The sequence below is a fragment of the Haliaeetus leucocephalus genome, unplaced genomic scaffold (assembly GCF_000737465.1).
Source record: "Haliaeetus leucocephalus isolate CR32 unplaced genomic scaffold, Haliaeetus_leucocephalus-4.0 Scaffold0, whole genome shotgun sequence".
Classification (NCBI taxonomy): domain Eukaryota; kingdom Metazoa; phylum Chordata; class Aves; order Accipitriformes; family Accipitridae; genus Haliaeetus; species Haliaeetus leucocephalus.
This window is the reverse complement of record NW_010972436.1, coordinates 9,134,322-9,153,434: the sequence shown is the minus strand read 5'-3', so window position 1 is coordinate 9,153,434 and position 19,113 is coordinate 9,134,322. Positions and strand designations below refer to the sequence as shown.

Genomic DNA, 19,113 nt, shown 5'->3' with positions numbered 1-19,113 from the left:
AGTCAGATAGTATGATAATCACTTTTGTGCTTTTTCTGTAATTCTGTATGGGTGGTGCTTTGCTCAGCCAATAAATATTTTAGATTACATAAGACTTACTTATACTGCAGTATTTGATTCAACACAGTTTTATGAAAATAGGTCTTGTCAGGTGGAACATACAGAACAACAAACAAACAAAAAACCTAACCCTTTTCCTCTTCCTGATATTAAAGATTTCCAGACATAAACTCAGATTTGAAAGTTAACTAAACATATTTCCAATTTCTTTCCAAAGGAAGAATAAACAAACAAGACATTTCAAGCTTGCCGAGAATTTCAGAAGACAAATAATAGGCAACAATTTTTTATCTCAATTACCATGAGGGCACTGTGGAAAACTGTCACTTCATATTTCAACTGTAAAATGTTTTCTTGAGAAAAGTGCCTAAAGATTTTCACTTCCCCGCTTTCCAGCTAATCAGCATGGAATGCAAAACAACTTGTTTCCTTATTACCTGTTTAGATGGGAACAGTGATTATCATAATAAAAGATTAGAAGTATCAAGACTTCAATTGCATTATTGCTACTATTCCCAGACACATTTCTGATTTTTCACTTCGGTCAGAACAGATTCCATAAAAATGAGCCATAACCTTTTCATTTACACAGCTAGTGCTGTTGCTAGCATACCAGATAAAGCACTGAAGTGAAATGTATCTGTCCTGGTTTCAGCTGGGATAGAGTTAATTGTCTTCCTAGTAGCTGGTACAGTGCTATGTTTTGAGTTCAGTATCTGAAGAATGTTGATAACACTGATGTTTTCAGTTGTTGCTAAGTAGTGTTTAGTCTAAAGTCAAGGATTTTTCAGCTTCTCAAGCCCAGCCAGTGAGAAGGCTGGAGGGGCACAAGAAGTTGGCACAGGACACAGCCAGGGCACCTGACCCAAACATGCCAACAGTGTATTCCATACCATGGCACGTCCCATCTAGTATAGGAACTGGGAAGTAGGGGCGGGGGATCGCTGCTCGGGGACTGGCTGGGTGTCGGTCGGCGGGTGGTGAGCAATTGCACTGCACATCATTTGTATGTTCCAATCCTTTCATTATTGCTGTTGTCATTTTATTAGTGTTATCATCATCATTATTAGTTTCTTCCTTTCTGTTCTATTAAACTGTTCTTATCTCAACCCACGGGTTTTGCTTCTTTTCCTGATCTTCTCCCCCATCCCACTGGGGGGGAGGGGAGTGAGTGAGCGGCTGCGTGGTGCTTAGTTGCTAGCTGGGGTTAAAACACAACAGTATCACAAATGGGATTCTTTCACCTTCTTAGCTCAGGATTGTTTTAAGAGTACAAGAAGCATTGGGAGCTGTGCACACGCACATGGACAGAATAACCCTTCCTAGAGTGCATGAAGTGTCCTGGCTCACCACTACACACAGAAAGTCCAGCACAGGAATTTGTGCAGCCTGTTGCAGGGCACTTTTCAAACTGGGGGTTTGCACTCCATGGGTCAATGTCATAAACTAGTATGATTTCAAACCAGATTATTCAATGCATAGCCTGGAAAACAGAGACTCTTAAGGTAAAAGTGCATTTAAGCATGTAACATGAGCATGATCTTTTTGTGAACAGGGACTCCCAAAGCTGAATCTCTCTTCCCTTGCAGACCCAGGAAAGGCCCCAGCAGGGCTGCCTGAACAGCAGTGGCAGGAGCTGGCCCCGAGTCTCTAGGCAGCCACTGCCAGAGGGTAGTGGAGCTGCTCTGAGTTGCTGCCATGCAAGGGACTATGAGTTTCAGTGCTCAGGCTTAAGCAGCTCAACATCTAATGGGCTACCCTTCAGGGGTGACTTGTGTTCAGAGGACTCACATTCACTTACCTGCTGTGCCTCAGGGGATTCTCTGATTATTGTGAGCCTCCTTGTGTAAAGGGCAGTGTCACACATAATGAGTAGAGGAGCTTCATGGGCCTCAGAGACTTCACTGCTGAGCCCTGCTTAGACTCAGTCAGCTGCGGGTATTTCCTTAACGTGTTTGAGTCCTAGAGACCTTTTTGGTCTTAGATACTTAAGTGCAGAGTTTGGTGAAAAGGTACTTTTAATACTGCTCTCCTATTCTGCATAAGTTCCCTTGAAAACCTAAGAGAGTCAGCCAGCAAAACACCTTTGTGAATGTAGCCGTTAGGCTTTCGGGTGCCCTTGGCATAAGGCAGCCAGCTTTGAGGATTTAAAATTGAATATAGATACCAACAGTGACAGCTGAATAAAACTATCATCTAAACTGTTTGCAACTCTTGCCCTTAGTCCTTCAGTACTCCAGTTCCCCATCTCCAGTGCTGGGATAATAGTACCATGCTAAGCCTGATGGATGTTGCAAGGATTGGGAGATGCTTTTATCCTGTGTTAATGAAGTGAAACATGAGACAAATTCAAACCTGAGTCTCCAGCATGCACAGATTGCAAGACTGTGCTCTTTGTCTGCTTATTTCAGAACTCACTAAAATAGCAGTATCACTTCACTGCTGAAATCTGAGACTTTCCTGAAGTTCATCTAAACACACCCATCAATATCTACAGAATCTGGACATAAATCTTTTCAAAACGTTGTATAAAGATGGCTTTTAAAAATTCCTTGATCATTTAAGCATTATACTTCCATTCTATTTCAGTGCCAACTCTTTTAAAGTTCATAAATACAATTTATTTCTTGGGCAATTACTTCAAATATTTCCAAGGAAACTTACTATTCCAGTAATGCAAGCAAGTTGTAGAAAGTGAACCTATAAAGTAACAGCAAAGTTGCCTTAAAGTTTCCAAAAACTTTCCTAGAAAATGACATCTCTAACATGCAGGGTATACCAAGTGCCTAGAGTATATAAACATTTTCAGAAGCATGAAAAGATGATATAAACACGCCCAACATTAATGAATTCTCCCAGTTTTTACATGCTAGGAAGTCAGAGATAATGAAGAGCAAATAATCCAAGTTTCAGCCACAGGTGACTGCTATGAGACAGATGCTAAGTGTTTCTGGCATTTTATAGACATAGATCCTTGTGTAACAGAAAGCTACGATACCATCTTAGCTTACTTATTTGTAGTTAGTCTCTTTTACTTATGGAACCGTTTTACTTTACTTATGGGACAATTATGAAACATATTTAGTTAAAAATAAAATTAGCTCCTAGGGGGATCCCCCGTCTGCTGAAGTCAAAAGAAAATGATGTGCCTTCACTTAGTCATGATGAAACTGCATGACATACGTCATACTGGATTTCAGAGCAGATAGTTTGATGATCCCTTATGAAATTGGAAACTGATTTAAGCTTGTAGAAAGTGACAGGAATAGAGGATTTTGCTCTGAACACCTACAAGAAGAACCTGCCTCTCCAAAGACTGCAGAGTTTACACAGCAGCTGGGCTGGAGTTACAGGTAGGAAACAATGCACTGTTGTAGAATAAGTTATTTTTATTCCAACACAGATTGTCCACATGGGGGAGTGCAGTTATTCTGCAATGGCTCTGCTGGTCAATTTTCCTTGTATAGTTATAGGTTTTATACAAACTTTCTATTTTTCCAACAACTGTACTTTGTTGTGTGAATGATTCAATATACGGTTTAAATTTTATGCAAGGAAAAAAAAATATATATAAGATACTGTTCTTGGTAGTAATGTTGTTGTGGCTAAATGGGGTCATAACTTGTTGAGAAAAAAGGGTTGTAGAATTGGTATAGAGTTTTGTTTCCCCCCTGGATACATGTTTGCTTATTACGCACATGGAAGTCTGTTTGCTCTGGGACATCTTACTTTAGAGTATCAAAGTGCTACTGTGGCTCCACAGGAGGAACATCACTGTCTCTTACAGCCATATCTGACCCTCATTGCTCCCTAACAGTCTCCTCACTAGCAAACAGGCATTTTCGCTCTGCAGAAATCAGAGTACTAGATCAGTCAGTAGGTTATTGCCACAATGCAAATCTGTCACTGTAGGGTTCGGCGTTCGGAAGATCTCGCGATGTCACGGAAAGTTAGAGGGTTAGTTGCAGCCTTATGATGTGTCTGTAATCCCACCTACCCTTGTTAGTATAAAAGGAATTGACTGCGCAATAAAAGGCGGAAGTTGGCGCTCACACTGTGTGTGCTCTCTGCCTCTTTCCCTGGTCCGGGCCGACCAGTGATCTAATCGCGGCACCTTGATATGCGGCGAACGCTACATGTCACTATTAAGTTCAAAGCCTTCTTCAGGCTTTTGCACCAAAGGCTAATTGCTTTCCCCACCCTGGGCTTTGCCTACAGCCAAGAGAGACAGCTTTTGGTTTCTCACCTCCTGGACCAGTGCGTTCAGTCAGCTTTGCAACACAGAAGCACTACTCAGGCATTACTCCTAAGAACCTGCTTCTGCTTCCTTCAAAAACCCCTGTGAGCAGTCATTTGAAAGTGGACTGTAAATATTAATTTTCTTTGCACTCTAGGCACTTCTGAAATGTCTACTTGAATACTCCATGTAATGCTTTGCCCTTATTTTTCCAAGCAGATTTTATTCTGCTGCAGCAGAGCAACGTATATCACGACAGGAGAGAAAAGTCTAGGTTGATTTACAAGGCTGGTGACTGAAGAGCAACAACACACAGAAAAAGCCAGAGCACTATGATGAAAGAACTCACAACTTTCCATCCATTATGATTTTTAACCAGGACAGTGAGGTTTTCTTGTTGAGCAAGTGCTTCTTTATCACATGCAAAAATAACATTTTAACAGTGAATTTGTTTTTGAAGGGAGCAAAACCACAGTGTAGTACTGAAGTAAAAGATTCTGAGTACTCTTCTGTGATCCAGACATCTCCATTGAGAATGGAATAAGGCTTTTTTTTTTGTATCTCCCTAAAATGAATAAACATGCTGAGGAACAGAAGGTAAATAAGAGAGGCACTTGACTAGAAGGCAGGTGAGAGTATCCAGAACTGGTAGGGAGCAGAAAATTGTCAAAGCTGAGGCAGGAATGAGTCCTGATCACAATGATCCTGCAGTGTAATGTACCCTAACTGAATAAATGCTTAGTCTTCACATGTTGGAAACCAAGTTGCCTCTTTTCACAAAATATGTATCTTATTATTTCAGATCTGTTTCTCTGTAGAACTGAATTAGTTGAAATAAGCTGCTCATTTCAGAAGCTGGAGGACAGTGGCCAAGAAAGGCAATGGGGCCTGAGACAGATGTTGTCACCAAAGCCATGTTTCAGGAGGAAGTAACAATTTAAAAAATAAGGTGTAAAATCTAGTATAAGATTAAGATGTTCAGAAGACTGAACCATAGCCTCAGAGGTTTTCAAGACCCAGCTGAACAAAGTCATGACCAAACTGGTCTGATCTCACAGCTGGCCATGCTTTGAGTGGAAGGTTATACTAGATGACCTCTAGTGAATCCTTCCATTCTGAACTATATTATGATTCTACACACAATTCTCCATTTGCTTAAACCTGGCTGAACAGCACTTATCTTTATAGATGAAAATTGGATGGTATGACTGTTTTTAAACTACTGAGATTCCCATGTAGAGGCATAATCTTAGTTTGCTTTTCTGGTTCCATCCTTTTTTTTAAGACATTGACTCCAGTTTCTGCTTTTGCTGCTAGTCAAACAATGTCCAAACACAGCCTGCATGATATGACAGTCTCACTACTGTCAGTAATGGACTAATTAACAGCAATAAAACTGTTCAATCTATCTGCTGCAGCTTGTTAAAGGCACAACTGTGCTGCAGCATGGAGCCAGCTGTTTTTTGGGGAACAGTGCAGGACTGCCTCACAGTAGGTTCATCTTTAATTGCAGTATGATCTTCACAGGCAAAATGAAAAGCAAGATTTTTTTCATGCAAAATTTAATTTAACAGAAATAGGTGTGTTGAGACTGTGTATCATTCAGCAGTAAATTACACCTTGCCAGTTGTGAAGGGGCAGCCACAAATTCACCTAAATATGTGGAAGGTAACACAGTTTGACTAAGTGCCTGGTGTTGCTTCCTGCTAAAGGTGAAGGATAACATTCTTGTAGATCTCCACAGTGAATTTGTGCCTTAGTGAGCAAAACAGATTTTCCAGCAATTCCAGAACTCAGGAAACTCAGTTCTTCAGAAACTACAGAAAAACACAAAGGATCTCAAGGTTTGCCTGTTCTTCATAAGAGATTGGAACTTTACCATATAATTGAGTTTATCCAAACAGAAATGAGAACGCTGGCCACAAAGCTACAGACCTTGCTCAAACCAAAGCCAACAGAAACTCAGTGCTACAACATTTATTAATGGAAGGAGAATCAAGCAATACTCAAAAGTAAGAAATTGGCTAAAGCAAGCAAGATCTCTTCATGTTTGCTTGGAACAATTTTCTATAAGTAACCTTATTCTTTAAGATGTTTGATATGTTTTCTGTGAAATCATTTAATTTAGCTGTAATTCTACTCAAGAGTTTTTTGCAAAAGAAACTGACAACGAAGTGACTTCTCAAATGACTTACTAAAGGAGTAGAAGCTTAAGAAAACATAATAAAGTTGACCTAAAGTTCCTAATACTGTACCATGTTCATCAACAGTTTATCAGTTCTTCAGAATGGTGTAAAATCATTACACTGTTTTAGACTGCAGATAGCATTTTTTCCTTTCATTATGCATCCATTTTATACGTAACTTTTCTGAACCGAACCACTAGGGTTGAACAACACAATAACAAATATCCAGTATGATACTGCATTTTGTGTCAGAGAACTGGTGTTAAATAAATTCTTGCTATGAAGGTCAGCAACTGAAGAACTTTTTAGAAAAGCTACAGCTGCAGAGTTTCTGTTTTGCTGTCTGTGCTCCAGCTGCTCCACAGGGTCCAAATCACTCCTGCTACTGACTTGACTGTCCTCATCAGTGTGACAGTGAGAGGCTGAGGAGACCCAAAGTAGCTGCTAAGTATAATGAGGGGTTAAAAAAGAAAAGACTGTGTCTTTGGATGTGTCAGTCTCCCTACTGTTAAGAGAACAAGGATGTCTTTATAGTTACATTACCACCCTGCACCTCCATGTGGTTAAATTATTTTTGATGAAACCAGGGATACAGGGAGAAAATATGAATTTTATTATGATTTCTACTTCTTGCTCTCCTTTGAAAGGATTTTCAAGTGGGGTTAAGGAAATAGGAACAAGGGCTAAAGCCCCAAACCAACTGTTTTGACCATTCTTGCCCAATTTCTTTACTGAAGTGAAATGGGACAATGATGTGTTGCTAGTGATCACAATTGAGGTGTATGTTCATGTGAATGCATGCATATAAGACCTAAATATAACAACCCCTAGTGTTGAATAACCTATAGGCAATGTTTTTGGATGTCCTTTGAGCACAGCTGCATACCCACGCAAAAAATAGAAAAATCCGTTTCTTTACCTTTGGAGTTTACTGCACCAGCTGCAGTTGAAACCAATCTGGGCAGTGACACAGGGACCACAGCTGGCAAACTGGAGACAAGCTGAGATATAGATAAACAAACAGAAATTATTACATTAGTCTCACAAATAATTCTCATAAAAAGCAAAAAAGGATACATCTTCTGATAATACATATTTAGGGACTCAACAGGTTCATGCATATCCAAAGTAAGACACTAAAACCAGCCTATTACAATGCATTGCACAACCCTAAGCACAGAAGTACATTTTATCTGTAGGACTCCATTTGTATTCCATTTGTAAATATATTCCCACTTCCACATCTGTTCATTCAGTTTCATTGCTAAATTTTTATTTTTTTGCTTAATATTAAGTATTTCCTTAAATCTCTTTCTTCCCTCGCTCCAGTGTTCCTTGGTGTTGCTAACATTCAGACATAATGCAGATAATAAGACTGGCAAGAAAGCATGCAAGAACTATAATTGGATTAGAAAAAAGAAAAATAGCTGTTTCCATTTTTTCACAATAGTACAGCTGGCAGTTTAAACACAGAGGTTTCTAAACAATGTAGTTTTACCTTGGACAAAAGAGGCAGATGAACTGCAAAATGTGTTTGGTGATATTCCCTTGGAATGTGATGCACAGTACACAGAAGAATTTGTGTTTGCCTTGTAAGCATGAAAACTGTTCTTTTTTTCTTGAGGAAACAAATTTAAAGGAAATATAATCATTCTTCTGAAAAAATGATTTGGCACAGATTTCATTCAAAACCTACTGGGAGCTATATACCTATAAAGTAACTTGAGATACATGAGGATGCACTGGATAACACATCATCCATGGGGGAAAAAATCTGACAGAGGATAAATGAATCTGTCCATGATTTCAAGTCCACAGATAAAACAAAATATTTAAAATTGCCTGTGTGTTGCTAGGTGGGGGGTCCTTCCCAGATCTGGTTCCTGCCTGTGTTATGTTTTACTTACTTGGAAGAGGTATCATTTCAACAGCTGAGAGATTGGTAATCTTTGACATCTGTAGCTCCACCCTGTGGTACTCATAAATTGTTCTTCTACGGACATCTACCAGGAAAGAAAAAGAAAAATATTTCCACAATTTACTATTTTGCAGTCTGTAGATTGTGAAAAACAGTGGATGTAATGATTGCTCACTGTTCCTTAGGTGCACACATGGCACCAGTTTTTCTCAAGAATATTTTTTTAACTTTAGACATTGTGAAGGAACATGTAAAAGGTATAGATAGAGAATTTTTCACTTGAGAAACCATCAGAGCTGACAGAATAGGTACCTATTCCCGGTAAAGGATTATTAAAACGCTGAGTGTTCTCTCAAGCATCTTAGTCATTCATTTAGGCAGAAAAGTATACTGTCAGACATTTTAGGGTATATTTCAGATGCTTGCTTTCCTAAGACATTTCTCAGCTTACAGACTTGAGAGAAATGCTTTATATGCTCACTTTGTCAGTTGTTGTCAAGATGTGCAAAGAAAACTGATTTCATTGCTTAATCAAATTTGTTAGCTACAAGCTAGCTTACATCTAAATGCACTAGAACATTTTTTTCATATTATACCATTAAAGAAGACAAGACTTCCTAAACACCCAATGTTATGCATAATCTTTACCCAAGCTGACTGCACCTAAGTTTCTCAAAGCAGAAATTCAATATAGTCAATGCACCGTTCTTAGGGGCTTTGAAGGCATAGATAAGTGTAAGACCCAAGCAAAAGATAAGTGTGAAAAAAAATCACATAATTGTTAGTTTCCAGATCTATATCCTATCATGTATTCTGAATATTCCAGATTTTAAGTGCATGGCTGTGATGGAGACCGTCAAGCTTGTACATTTGCAAATTAAAAAGTACAGCCTATTCTGCCAATCTAACACAATAATGATGATTTCCTGGTGTGCTGGATTCAGATTTATGTCCTTTTTGAAGGCCTGTTAAACTAATTGAAATCAATGCTAAATACAATCACTGACCCTGTGGAATCATGCCAGAGAGGGATAAAGGGATACATACAAGGGATTAACAGGTTACTCTGGTCAATGGCTGGTCTGAGTCTACATGCAACAGAAGAAAAGGAATTGCAGACAGCCACAAACTCAATCTTAGGCGGTCTTCTGTGTTGCCAGCCCTGTATGGATCAGGGCATACCTTGTTGCTTGGTATAAAGGCTGGGTTTCTGCAGCTTGAAGTGGGCTCACGTGGGCTCCCCAGCTGTTAAGCGTAGCACCACATCCGAAGTGAGTTTTGTAATCTCTTGTCAGGAGGGAAGTTGTAAGCATTTTTCAGACAGAAAATGGAAGCTCAACTAAAATCAATCAAGTAATAAATACTAATTTTTAAGGGAAGAGAGAAAGCACACTAAGGTGTCCTGTGGCTAAGTTGCCTCTTGGCTCAAGCAGACGAGACTTTCTAAGAAAAGAGGGATGGCCAAGCTCTAAAAGCACAAGCACAGGAAGCTCCCTTACACCACACAGAAAATAACCATCAGACTATTGGTGTCAGTTGGAATTAACAGGGTCATCTCTGAGGAGGGATGAGGAAGCAGAAGCAGAGCTGTGCTGGGTGGGATAACTCCTGCATCAGCCAGCATTGCTGCAGGTGAAGGAGCTTCTCTGCCCTCTCTCACTGCATAAGCTCCCAGGAACAGGTAGGCAGTGTCTGGCTTTCAGACAATAATATTTCTATTTAGTTCCAAATCAGCACCTTTGCCAAGCAGTTCCTCTTGCCATTTATTTGAAGCTGACTTTGCTATGGCTTCACCCTTTCTGATCACAGATTTCTCTTTTGGTATGAAATGCACCTAGAGTTGAGGTAGTTTTAGGTTTTAGCTGCAAAGTCACTCTGACTAGTTAAAAGACAGATATGGGGATGTGCCAAATATTTACCCCAATAAATGCCTTAGCCATGTCCTTCAAACCCACCGGACAGAAAGGGTTTTCAAGACAAAGCTAATCTTATGCTGGGGTGGGGAAAATGTTTTGCCAGCAATGAGAGGTTTATGCTCCCAGGATGGTAAGTCCCATAAAAGCACCTGCCAAATCAGAGTGATCAGGAAATGTGTTTGAAATGAACTCCTGCCAATGCTGAAGGCTGTAATTTGTTTCCACGGAAATCTTTATCCTTCTGTCCAAAAAAATAAGCAAATGAATACATAAATTAAAATGGTGGGTGTTGGCACTTTAACTGAACTCCATTTCATCTCATCAGTAGTGGTACAGACTGGCATGCTATAATCCTGTTTACTCTGAACCTTTCCTAATAGACTCCTCATAGGGCTTACAAGAAGTGAGGAGCTTCTGGCTTTCCAAAAATCCAGTAAGAATCAGTGACTCAGGTCACAGGCACTTTTATCTTACCCGGTGCATGATATTTCTAAAAAACAATGATTTTAAGAGAATTAAGTTTGTTATAAGAAAAAAAAAATTCTAATAATGCCTAATTCAGCATGACTCTTGATCCCATTAAATCCTACTGCCTGGTAGACTCAGGTTTGATCTTTTCTTGTTCAGGAAGAAGACTGTGCCAACCACGGGTGGTGAGTTTGCATATGAGGGATCCATCTACTGTAAGAAACCTAAGCACAGAGAGGTATTTGCATAGTCACCTTCTAACAGCTTTGTATACACTTGCAGGCAGGTGGTTGGAAACACGAGCATCCAAATTTATCTGCCTGGTGTAGATTCCTTTGAAAGTCTGACTTGAAACATGCCATGCTTAGCTCCTCAAAATGTACTTTTTCCTTCCTATTTAGAATTCTGAGCCTGTATCCCCTTAACAAAACAGGTTAGAAAAGCTAAACTCAACAGGATAAACAGAAAAATTAATACTCTCCCCAGACACTTTCCCCCTCAACCCCTCCACACACACTCCTGCTCCAACCCAAGACACATACTGCCTTTCACTCAGGTGGAACTTGTTCTTCTTTGTCTTATGCGGTCTATTTAGCTCTTTTACAAACAAGTGCAAGGGCAGAGTCACAAAGAACTTATGAGCCCATGTATTTCAGTATGCACTTTAACTTGACACAAACCAGTGAAATAATTTGATGTAGTAACAAACAAAAATTTAAGCGTCATTTGCAGGTATTTTGCTGGAAAGAGGCATTACATCAAGTCTAACAGGGAAGGGAAGAAAGGAGAAGGACTTTTTGCATGCATATATGCTTTTGAAGTACCATTCCTGGTTCTGAATTTCAGAAAATATGTATATATTCTTCTCCTAGTCATGAAAGTATTTTACTTTTCTGTAGGTCTGAGTATCTCAAACACCCTTTTTAACCAAATGATATAATATTTTTTTCAATAACAGATTCTATTTTTTTACATTTGGTTTAATTTACAACACCCTCCGAATTGTTCTTTGGTTTGATTCTGTGGCATGTACATGTGCTGTCTTTGAATACAAGGACAAAGATACAGTCCCAGCAGAAAAAGCTGAAGAAAACACCAGCTACTTGAGGTAAGTACATTCCTCAGTGACCTAGAGAGAGAATCTGGGGGGTCAGAAGGCCAATTGAAAGAATCCCTTCAAGGGATTAAGCAACTGATTGGTAAATTATAGATGTGCAAGATTCTGGTGTAACAAAACACTTCTATGTAGTTTTATCACATGTCTATGTAATTTTATCACAGTAGTTTTAAACTGAATAATGACATATAAATATTCTGTGAAACAGAACTGCCAGAGTTAACTAAACGTACTAGGTAGGGAGAGTGCTCTGGAGATGAGCAGTGCCAGAATAGCACCAGTGACTTCCTAACATAGCTGAAGGCTCAGTAGCTAGTAATAAACCATGCTAAATACATGTCCAACAGATGCACAATCTCTCTGGTACTTTTCTGTCACATAATCACTTTTCCTAATACAGCATTCCTCAGCTAAAACCTGCAACCCAGTGAAATGTGAAAACATTGGAGAAGTCAGTGTGATTTTTTAAATTATATGTTCACACAAATAAAAACCTTTGTCAGTGAAAGATTTCTAGGGAATTGAGATCAGCCATATACCCAGCAAAAACTGCTAAACAAGGCCATATGTATTCATACAGCTGCACTTTCATTTTTTAAGTTTCGCTGATAGAGAAAACACAAATGGTAAGAGGGTGCATTTGATTATGCAGAAGTCAATTTAAAGCAAACAATTTAAGAAACATATCCAGCTTACATTGCAAGCCATTTGTGAAAAATATAAGGGATACAGAAGGGTGGGGCACAGCTGCTGTACCATGCAGCCACTGGCTTTGCTTGATGGGGACTTTGTTTAGCACCACTGGCTGAATAAAACCTTCATGTAAATATATATTTTGCCAGCCTGGTGTGTCTGATTGCCATCACCACAAAAGGTAAGGGAATCAGAATGTCAAAGCAATCTTTGTTCTTTCTTTTTAACAGCTTCATATTGCTAAACTTGTCAGTATTAACTAATTAATTCTTGAGGCACTGACACTGGGATCAAACATGCCTGTAATCGAACGGCCACCAATTGCTGTTGGTCATTCACTATTACATATGTCTGAACCTAGATCAAAATTCAGATTCCCTAATTGTATTAATTTTGTCATTCTCTTAAAAGTTGCTAAAAAAACATGCCTTATCCCCTTAAGGCACCGTGCACCGAACTGCCTAATTCTGAGACTGGTCAATGGCCAGTTGAGGCTTTGGCTAAAACAAGAACACTTTAAAGTTTGATCACCTTGTACCCATCCCTGAAGTGCTGTTATGCCACCAAAGATTAGCAGCATGCCCATCTCTTTCACTCTCTGCTCCTGAATCAGGCACCTACTGCCAAGGAACCCAGCTGCCTGGCTAAATCCTTTTGGGCCAGCAGACAAACACGCAGGGCTGGAGGAGCTGGCACTCTGTGGAATTGGTTACACTAGTGGAAAGCAAGAATAAATACTGCTTATTTAGAGCAATAACTTTGGGGCCCACTTTGCACAGAGGTAAATGACAACCTTATCAGTAAGGCAGCAGCAAATTAGACTTTGCCATTTCCTAGATGGTGTTGCACCTTTATACAATAGATGTCACAACAAAAACTGCTAGTCTTCTTTTACCCTTCAGGAAGGTAATGCTAAGGTTCTTTCAGGGGCCTCACTCCTGCAAACAAACTGGAGAGAAATCTTCAGCAAACAGTTATAACACGCAGAGTTGTCACTTAATTATATGCTTGAGTTACGCTACATATTGAGTGGCACTAATTGCACTGAAACTGGAATATTACTAACACATAGCCCAGCTACAATTTCATTTGTGTACACAGTGTTGTTGAGTAATTTCAGTCTCATTAAATGTTGGGTTGTCAAGGTATGGATTTCTTAAAAGAGCTGTACCTAATATAGTAGAGGCCAAGATCATGGCGAAGTATGTCTCAGTGTGGAGAAAAACAGCCATTATCTGTAAGTGCAAGACTAGTAACTCACTGTGTAGACTCCCTGTATCTGGCACTTTCTCATTTTACCAGGGTGTTTCATGCTGTCGTGGAAAACAAAGCCCAACCTGGGCAAGCTCACTGGTGGGCTTTTTCATTGCTGAAGTAAAATATTGGGATGGAGGAAATGCCTTTTCATTTCTTCTTCATGCACAATAAAAAGCTAATTGAAGACAAAAGGGAAGAGAGCACTGAAACAAAGGAGAGAAATGTAGTAACCCTGAAGGAAAGATGTAGGGGAAGAAAGATGGTAATGAAATTAGAGAGAGGTCTTGGGAGTCTGCAGAAGGGAGAGCAAAGGACACTGTAGGTGACTGAAAGAAGGATCAAGAACAGAATGCCAAGGATGGCTGAGAAAAAGCAAGAAATAAGAGGGAAGAGAAGGTGGGACAGGGACAACGTTCCTGACACAGTAAAGATGCTGAAAAAAAGGGAGGAGAGAAGACTTGTTGGAGGAATATATAAAGCTATCTCCCAGCTTTGTCTTCACCAGTCATGTGTTGTCTAACTGGAAGACATCCATTAAACATTCTTAGGGTCTTTGTTACAAAAGGAAAAATGGTTAATGTACAAGCGTTCAGCCTGTCTGAAGAAGAAGAAATCAGGGTGCTCCCTCTAACTTATTGAACAAATCAGAAGCAGTGGTGGTCCAGAGTCTGGCTCACTTCACTTGAATTACCTGGAAGAAGCAGAAACTTTTCCTCTGAAATTAATTGATGGACTTATTTTGCCATTTTGCTGCCGTATAAGCCTCAGAATTTAGGACTTTTCTTGTTAACCTTAGTGTCAAGCAAAAATTCGCTTCCCTTCACGCATTACCATTCATTCCAAAGCACTTCTGGAGTATATACAGCCATATGTATCCATACATATATATATATAAAAAATATAAAATAGTGGCCAATCTGCATCAACATAATAGTACCACATATAGGCTCGAAAAGAAAGACATTGTCTCTATATAAGCAGTAGTAGCAGATCAAGAAAAAAACCCATAGAAAACAGGCAGAAAGCCACCTGCCAAAAATCTTCCATCCCTGTGCTCTAACTCTTAAAAGATAAGGTGAACAAATGTAGATGTCTGTATTCTTTTAGGGACAGATAAAAGGGGTATTACTGCAAAGCCTTTATATGTAGGAGTATTTTAACAAAAATAGGTATGAAATGCTCAAGGTCCCCCATTTAAAAAAGTTCAGCAAATCCTTTCTTTTTGCTCTTGGTTCTTCAATAAGATCCTTTTCAACACTCATTAAAATGCAGTTTTGAAATGAAATGGCTGATCAAAAAGCATGTTTTTCTCTCCTCAGTATGAAATAGTTTTGCCTGGCTTTAGAACTCATCTTTCAGAAATATTAAAAAAAGTTATTACTAATGTTTTGGACAGTATGTCTGAAAAAATCTGATAAATAGTTCTAAATCTTCCAAAATTAGTTCAATAAAACTAGGACTATTATACTGAAATTTTAGAATGCTGAGCATACAGAGTGCACTGAAGACACTCAGCATTTATGAAAATTGAGAGGATTTTTTTGTTCAATTAGGCTTGTGTTGCACTTAATGTCTCTTTCAAATGCAAGATATGTACAAAAATAACTGACAAAACTCAAACATGGAGAAGTAGAGTTGGGTTTTTTTTAGTTTGATTTGGGTTTGTTTTTTTTTTTTATAACTAGCCATGAACATCCAGGGAAACTGGGTTCTCTTGATGGAAAAGTCTTTGCTAAAGTGGTAAGCAAGAACTAATAGCTATACTGTTTTTGCTAAAGTTCTAAGCAGGAACTAGTAGTTATACTATCTTTGCCTTCTTTTGGGACAAACACCAATTTATATTCTTCCGTTGTCTTAAGGAGCTAACAAATAAAGTAAAACAATTCTATCATATCACTTTTACAGTAATTGACTAGAGCCATGGTTGATTTAACATCTCTGAAAAACAAGAATGCAAGAACATGCATATTTTAAGAGCATCTGCAGTGGCTCTCTGTGGGCCAACATTATTTACCAGTTCTGTCAGGGTGCTATTACGTTGCCTGTACATACTAATATAAACCTGTTTCATTGAAAGCACAATTTAGCTTCAGGAAAATCTACTGCGAATTGATGGTTCCCTTGATTAATACTAGCTCTACTGAAAGCTGGAAACTAGCAAAAATAATTATGAATTACCACCATCCACAGAACCAGTTGTTAAGGAGAAAAGCAGTGCGTTGCACACATTAATACAGAAATAATGCTACCATAACAGTTGCTGCAGTGGCACATTTTAGACTACCCACCTTCTATTCTTCTTATCTCCCACTCCTTAATGTAACTTAATGAACGGAGTAAGTTTAAGATGAAACACTAGACAGATTTTCTGCTAATTACAGTCACTTCACTTAGAAAGTGTCGTGACAAAAAGGTTTACAGAAAAACTAAAACCAGAAGACTAGTAAGTAACTGTGTATTCATCAAAACCAATGTTACTTAGTGGTAGTAGTGGTCTGAAATATTGTTACAGAAAGAAACATTTGAACTAAAATAAAGACTCACATATACTATATATATTACATACAAAATACGTACATCCAAAATAAGTCCTTTAGTGTTGTTTGATGATGGAGGCTTGATGCCAAAAGATCTGCGTACTGCTTGCATCTCTTACATTAAATTTCTGTGTGACTATTCTCATAAATCATTTGCACAAGTCAATCAACCTAACTTCTACCTGAATCCATTTTAGGAGCTCTTACAAGCTGAAGACTCACAGAAATATTCAGATCATTCACTTACAAACATCACTCAAATTGCTAAAATAGGTTGCCTGGATTCATTTGTTCCTAAGCACTCAAAAGCAATCCATGCGACCACAGGCATGTCACAACTATCTATCATACTTCAGAAACAAATTTCTTCCAAGACCTGATCTTTTAAGTGAAATCTGGGCATGCCAACCTCCTTCACACTACTCTGAGTTCACAACAAGCAACAGATGGTGCTGAAATTTTTCATCTTCCCCATGGCAGGACATACAAGACATAGGATTTATGGTCCCTCATATCGAAGACTGTTTAAATGTGATGAGGGGATAGGATGAGCTGAGAGGCAACGGTACTTTAGTGTCAGCCCCATCTGCAGGCTGCCTTAAAGATGGGCTGGGTCAGGACAGTCCTTATGAGCTTTAGCTGTGCCGCACCTCTGTCAGGGTTCACTTCACAAGAATATGCCTGGACTCAGCCCTCGGAGGCTGGTTCAAGAGCACCTCCTTCCATCTACACCCTGCTATTAAGGGATCATAAAAAATTGAACTCAGTAAATTTGCTCTAAATGTGTAAATAAAACCAGAAGACTTGGAAAGTGAGCATACTCTCTAACGGCTAAACAACCTCAAAGGGTTCTGTACACAGTATGTTAAAACAAAGCATTGAGGAAATTACACTTGACTTCAGTCAAGTCATATAAAGTATAATTAAAGCCAGAGAAAATTAAGTGTCACCTGCATTACTGTTGCCACGACTATGTGAGCCCAAGATGTTATTTAATAACTACATCTCCTCTTCTTTTCTCTCACTAAAATGTATATATGAATTTGAAGTTCAGAACGTAAAATATTCTCTTTCTGGATACAGATTTTTCTGAACAGGTTGCTTCTTCCCTACTATGGATATAGAGACATATTCCAGATAAAGTATCTTATGGAATACCAAATTGTGCTGGTTGACAGTTTAATTTCATATTATTTGGCTGGCCATATAGGTTTATTTACTTAATTTATCAGCTCAAAAGAAACAATGACAGAGAAAGCCACACTGGGAATTATCAAGCAAATAAAATTACACTTGAATTAACAAGCTGAAATTAGCTAAGTGATTTGTTGTGCAGCTAATCATCCTTGATGAAATCAGCTTATACTTGTTTCTCAGCCTCCAAACCATTAGCACCACTACATTTCTACATACTGGGAATTTGCTGGATCCTGTGCACAACCACAAATGCATCTGAGAGTCCCACTTTCACTGGGTGGTTCGTTGAACTTATCTGTGTCACAGCAACAGGAATCTGGAATACAAAACAGGAAGATATACATGAACTATCAAAGTAAAAAAATTCAGACTAAAAATAACAGCACTGCCAGAATGAACATTTAACCTGTGTAAATTAAAGTCCTAGATAAGTATTTTATACAATACAGCATAAGATGACTAACGATTTATTAAAGATTGAAATTACTGGTTTTAGTTTTTATTTTATCCTTGTTTGCTTTGCTTCTTATGTAACAATATTCACATTGACACTTAGAGGTGGAACAATTGTTAATGATGAAACAGAAAAGGGCAGTAATTTTCAGTAATTTATTTCCCCCAGTTGAAGAAAAAGTGGGACATGCTAGTATCAGACAAGGAGGAGGAAGCAATACCTCTTTTCTACTATTGAACACACGAACTGTGAAAGTTCAGCTTGAGATGAACATTTTAAAAGCTTATGGCTCAGTTAACTTGCACTGAAAACTGTTTGAAGAGCTACCTGAAGGGAGCTCTGGCCCAAGGATATTCATGTTTAATGTGTCTTGGACTAGCAGGAAAATTATCAGTGTCATGGAAAATGTGGAAAATGCCAGATGCTCACTTGCCAATATCTAGAGGAAGAAATAAAAAGACTTAGATAGCCATAGACCAGTCCAGCTTTACATAACAGAGATATTGATGCTGGGCAACAGGGTTGTGTGAAAACAGATGCCAAGTTTGACTTCATTCTTTGGGCAAGATTGCATCTTTGGCTGATACTTGTGTAGATAATAGCTTTAGAATTTTGTGAGGTGTTTGACTTAGTGACTTGTAGCATTTATACAATATTAATATAGTTAAGTAGACTGACTGATCACAAACAGCAGACACACTAAAGCAGCAACTCAGACTGACAGTGCGTCTTTACAGTGTATCTTTCTTCTCCAGTCATCAGACCTAGTATTCAAAAGTTGGAAGGGAAGGAAACATGAATTTACTGTTTAGCAGTTCTGCAGATGACACTGGTACAGTAAAAATAATGAAAGGCCGGGATCAATTAGCAAAGTTAGACCTTGCAAAAATTGCAAAGTTATAACTCAGAGAAAAAAAAGCGCAAGATAGGGGTTTGGGGACCATGCTCTAAAGCAGCAGTTCTGGAAGGGATCTCAGTGTTGTAGTGGATGAACAACTCTGGCTGTCAGAAAGGACATGGCAGCAAGAAAACTTAATTGATGTAATATTTGGTTACACAAACAGTGAAATACA

The 19,113-nt window shown here is 38.8% G+C and overlaps 1 protein-coding gene across 1 annotated transcript in view; it reads right to left on the bottom strand.

The window, feature by feature from the left end:
* Window positions 1-19,113, bottom strand: part of PLXDC2 (plexin domain containing 2) — a 278,226-nt gene that overhangs the window by 49,219 nt on the left and 209,894 nt on the right. The window contains exons 7-9 of the mRNA XM_010579409.1: window positions 17,803-17,902; window positions 8,391-8,486; window positions 7,403-7,484 (exon numbers count right to left, since the gene is read on the bottom strand). Of these exons, the coding sequence (XP_010577711.1) occupies window positions 7,403-7,484; window positions 8,391-8,486; window positions 17,803-17,902 (278 nt within the window). The remainder of the gene's footprint in view (window positions 1-7,402; window positions 7,485-8,390; window positions 8,487-17,802; window positions 17,903-19,113) is intronic.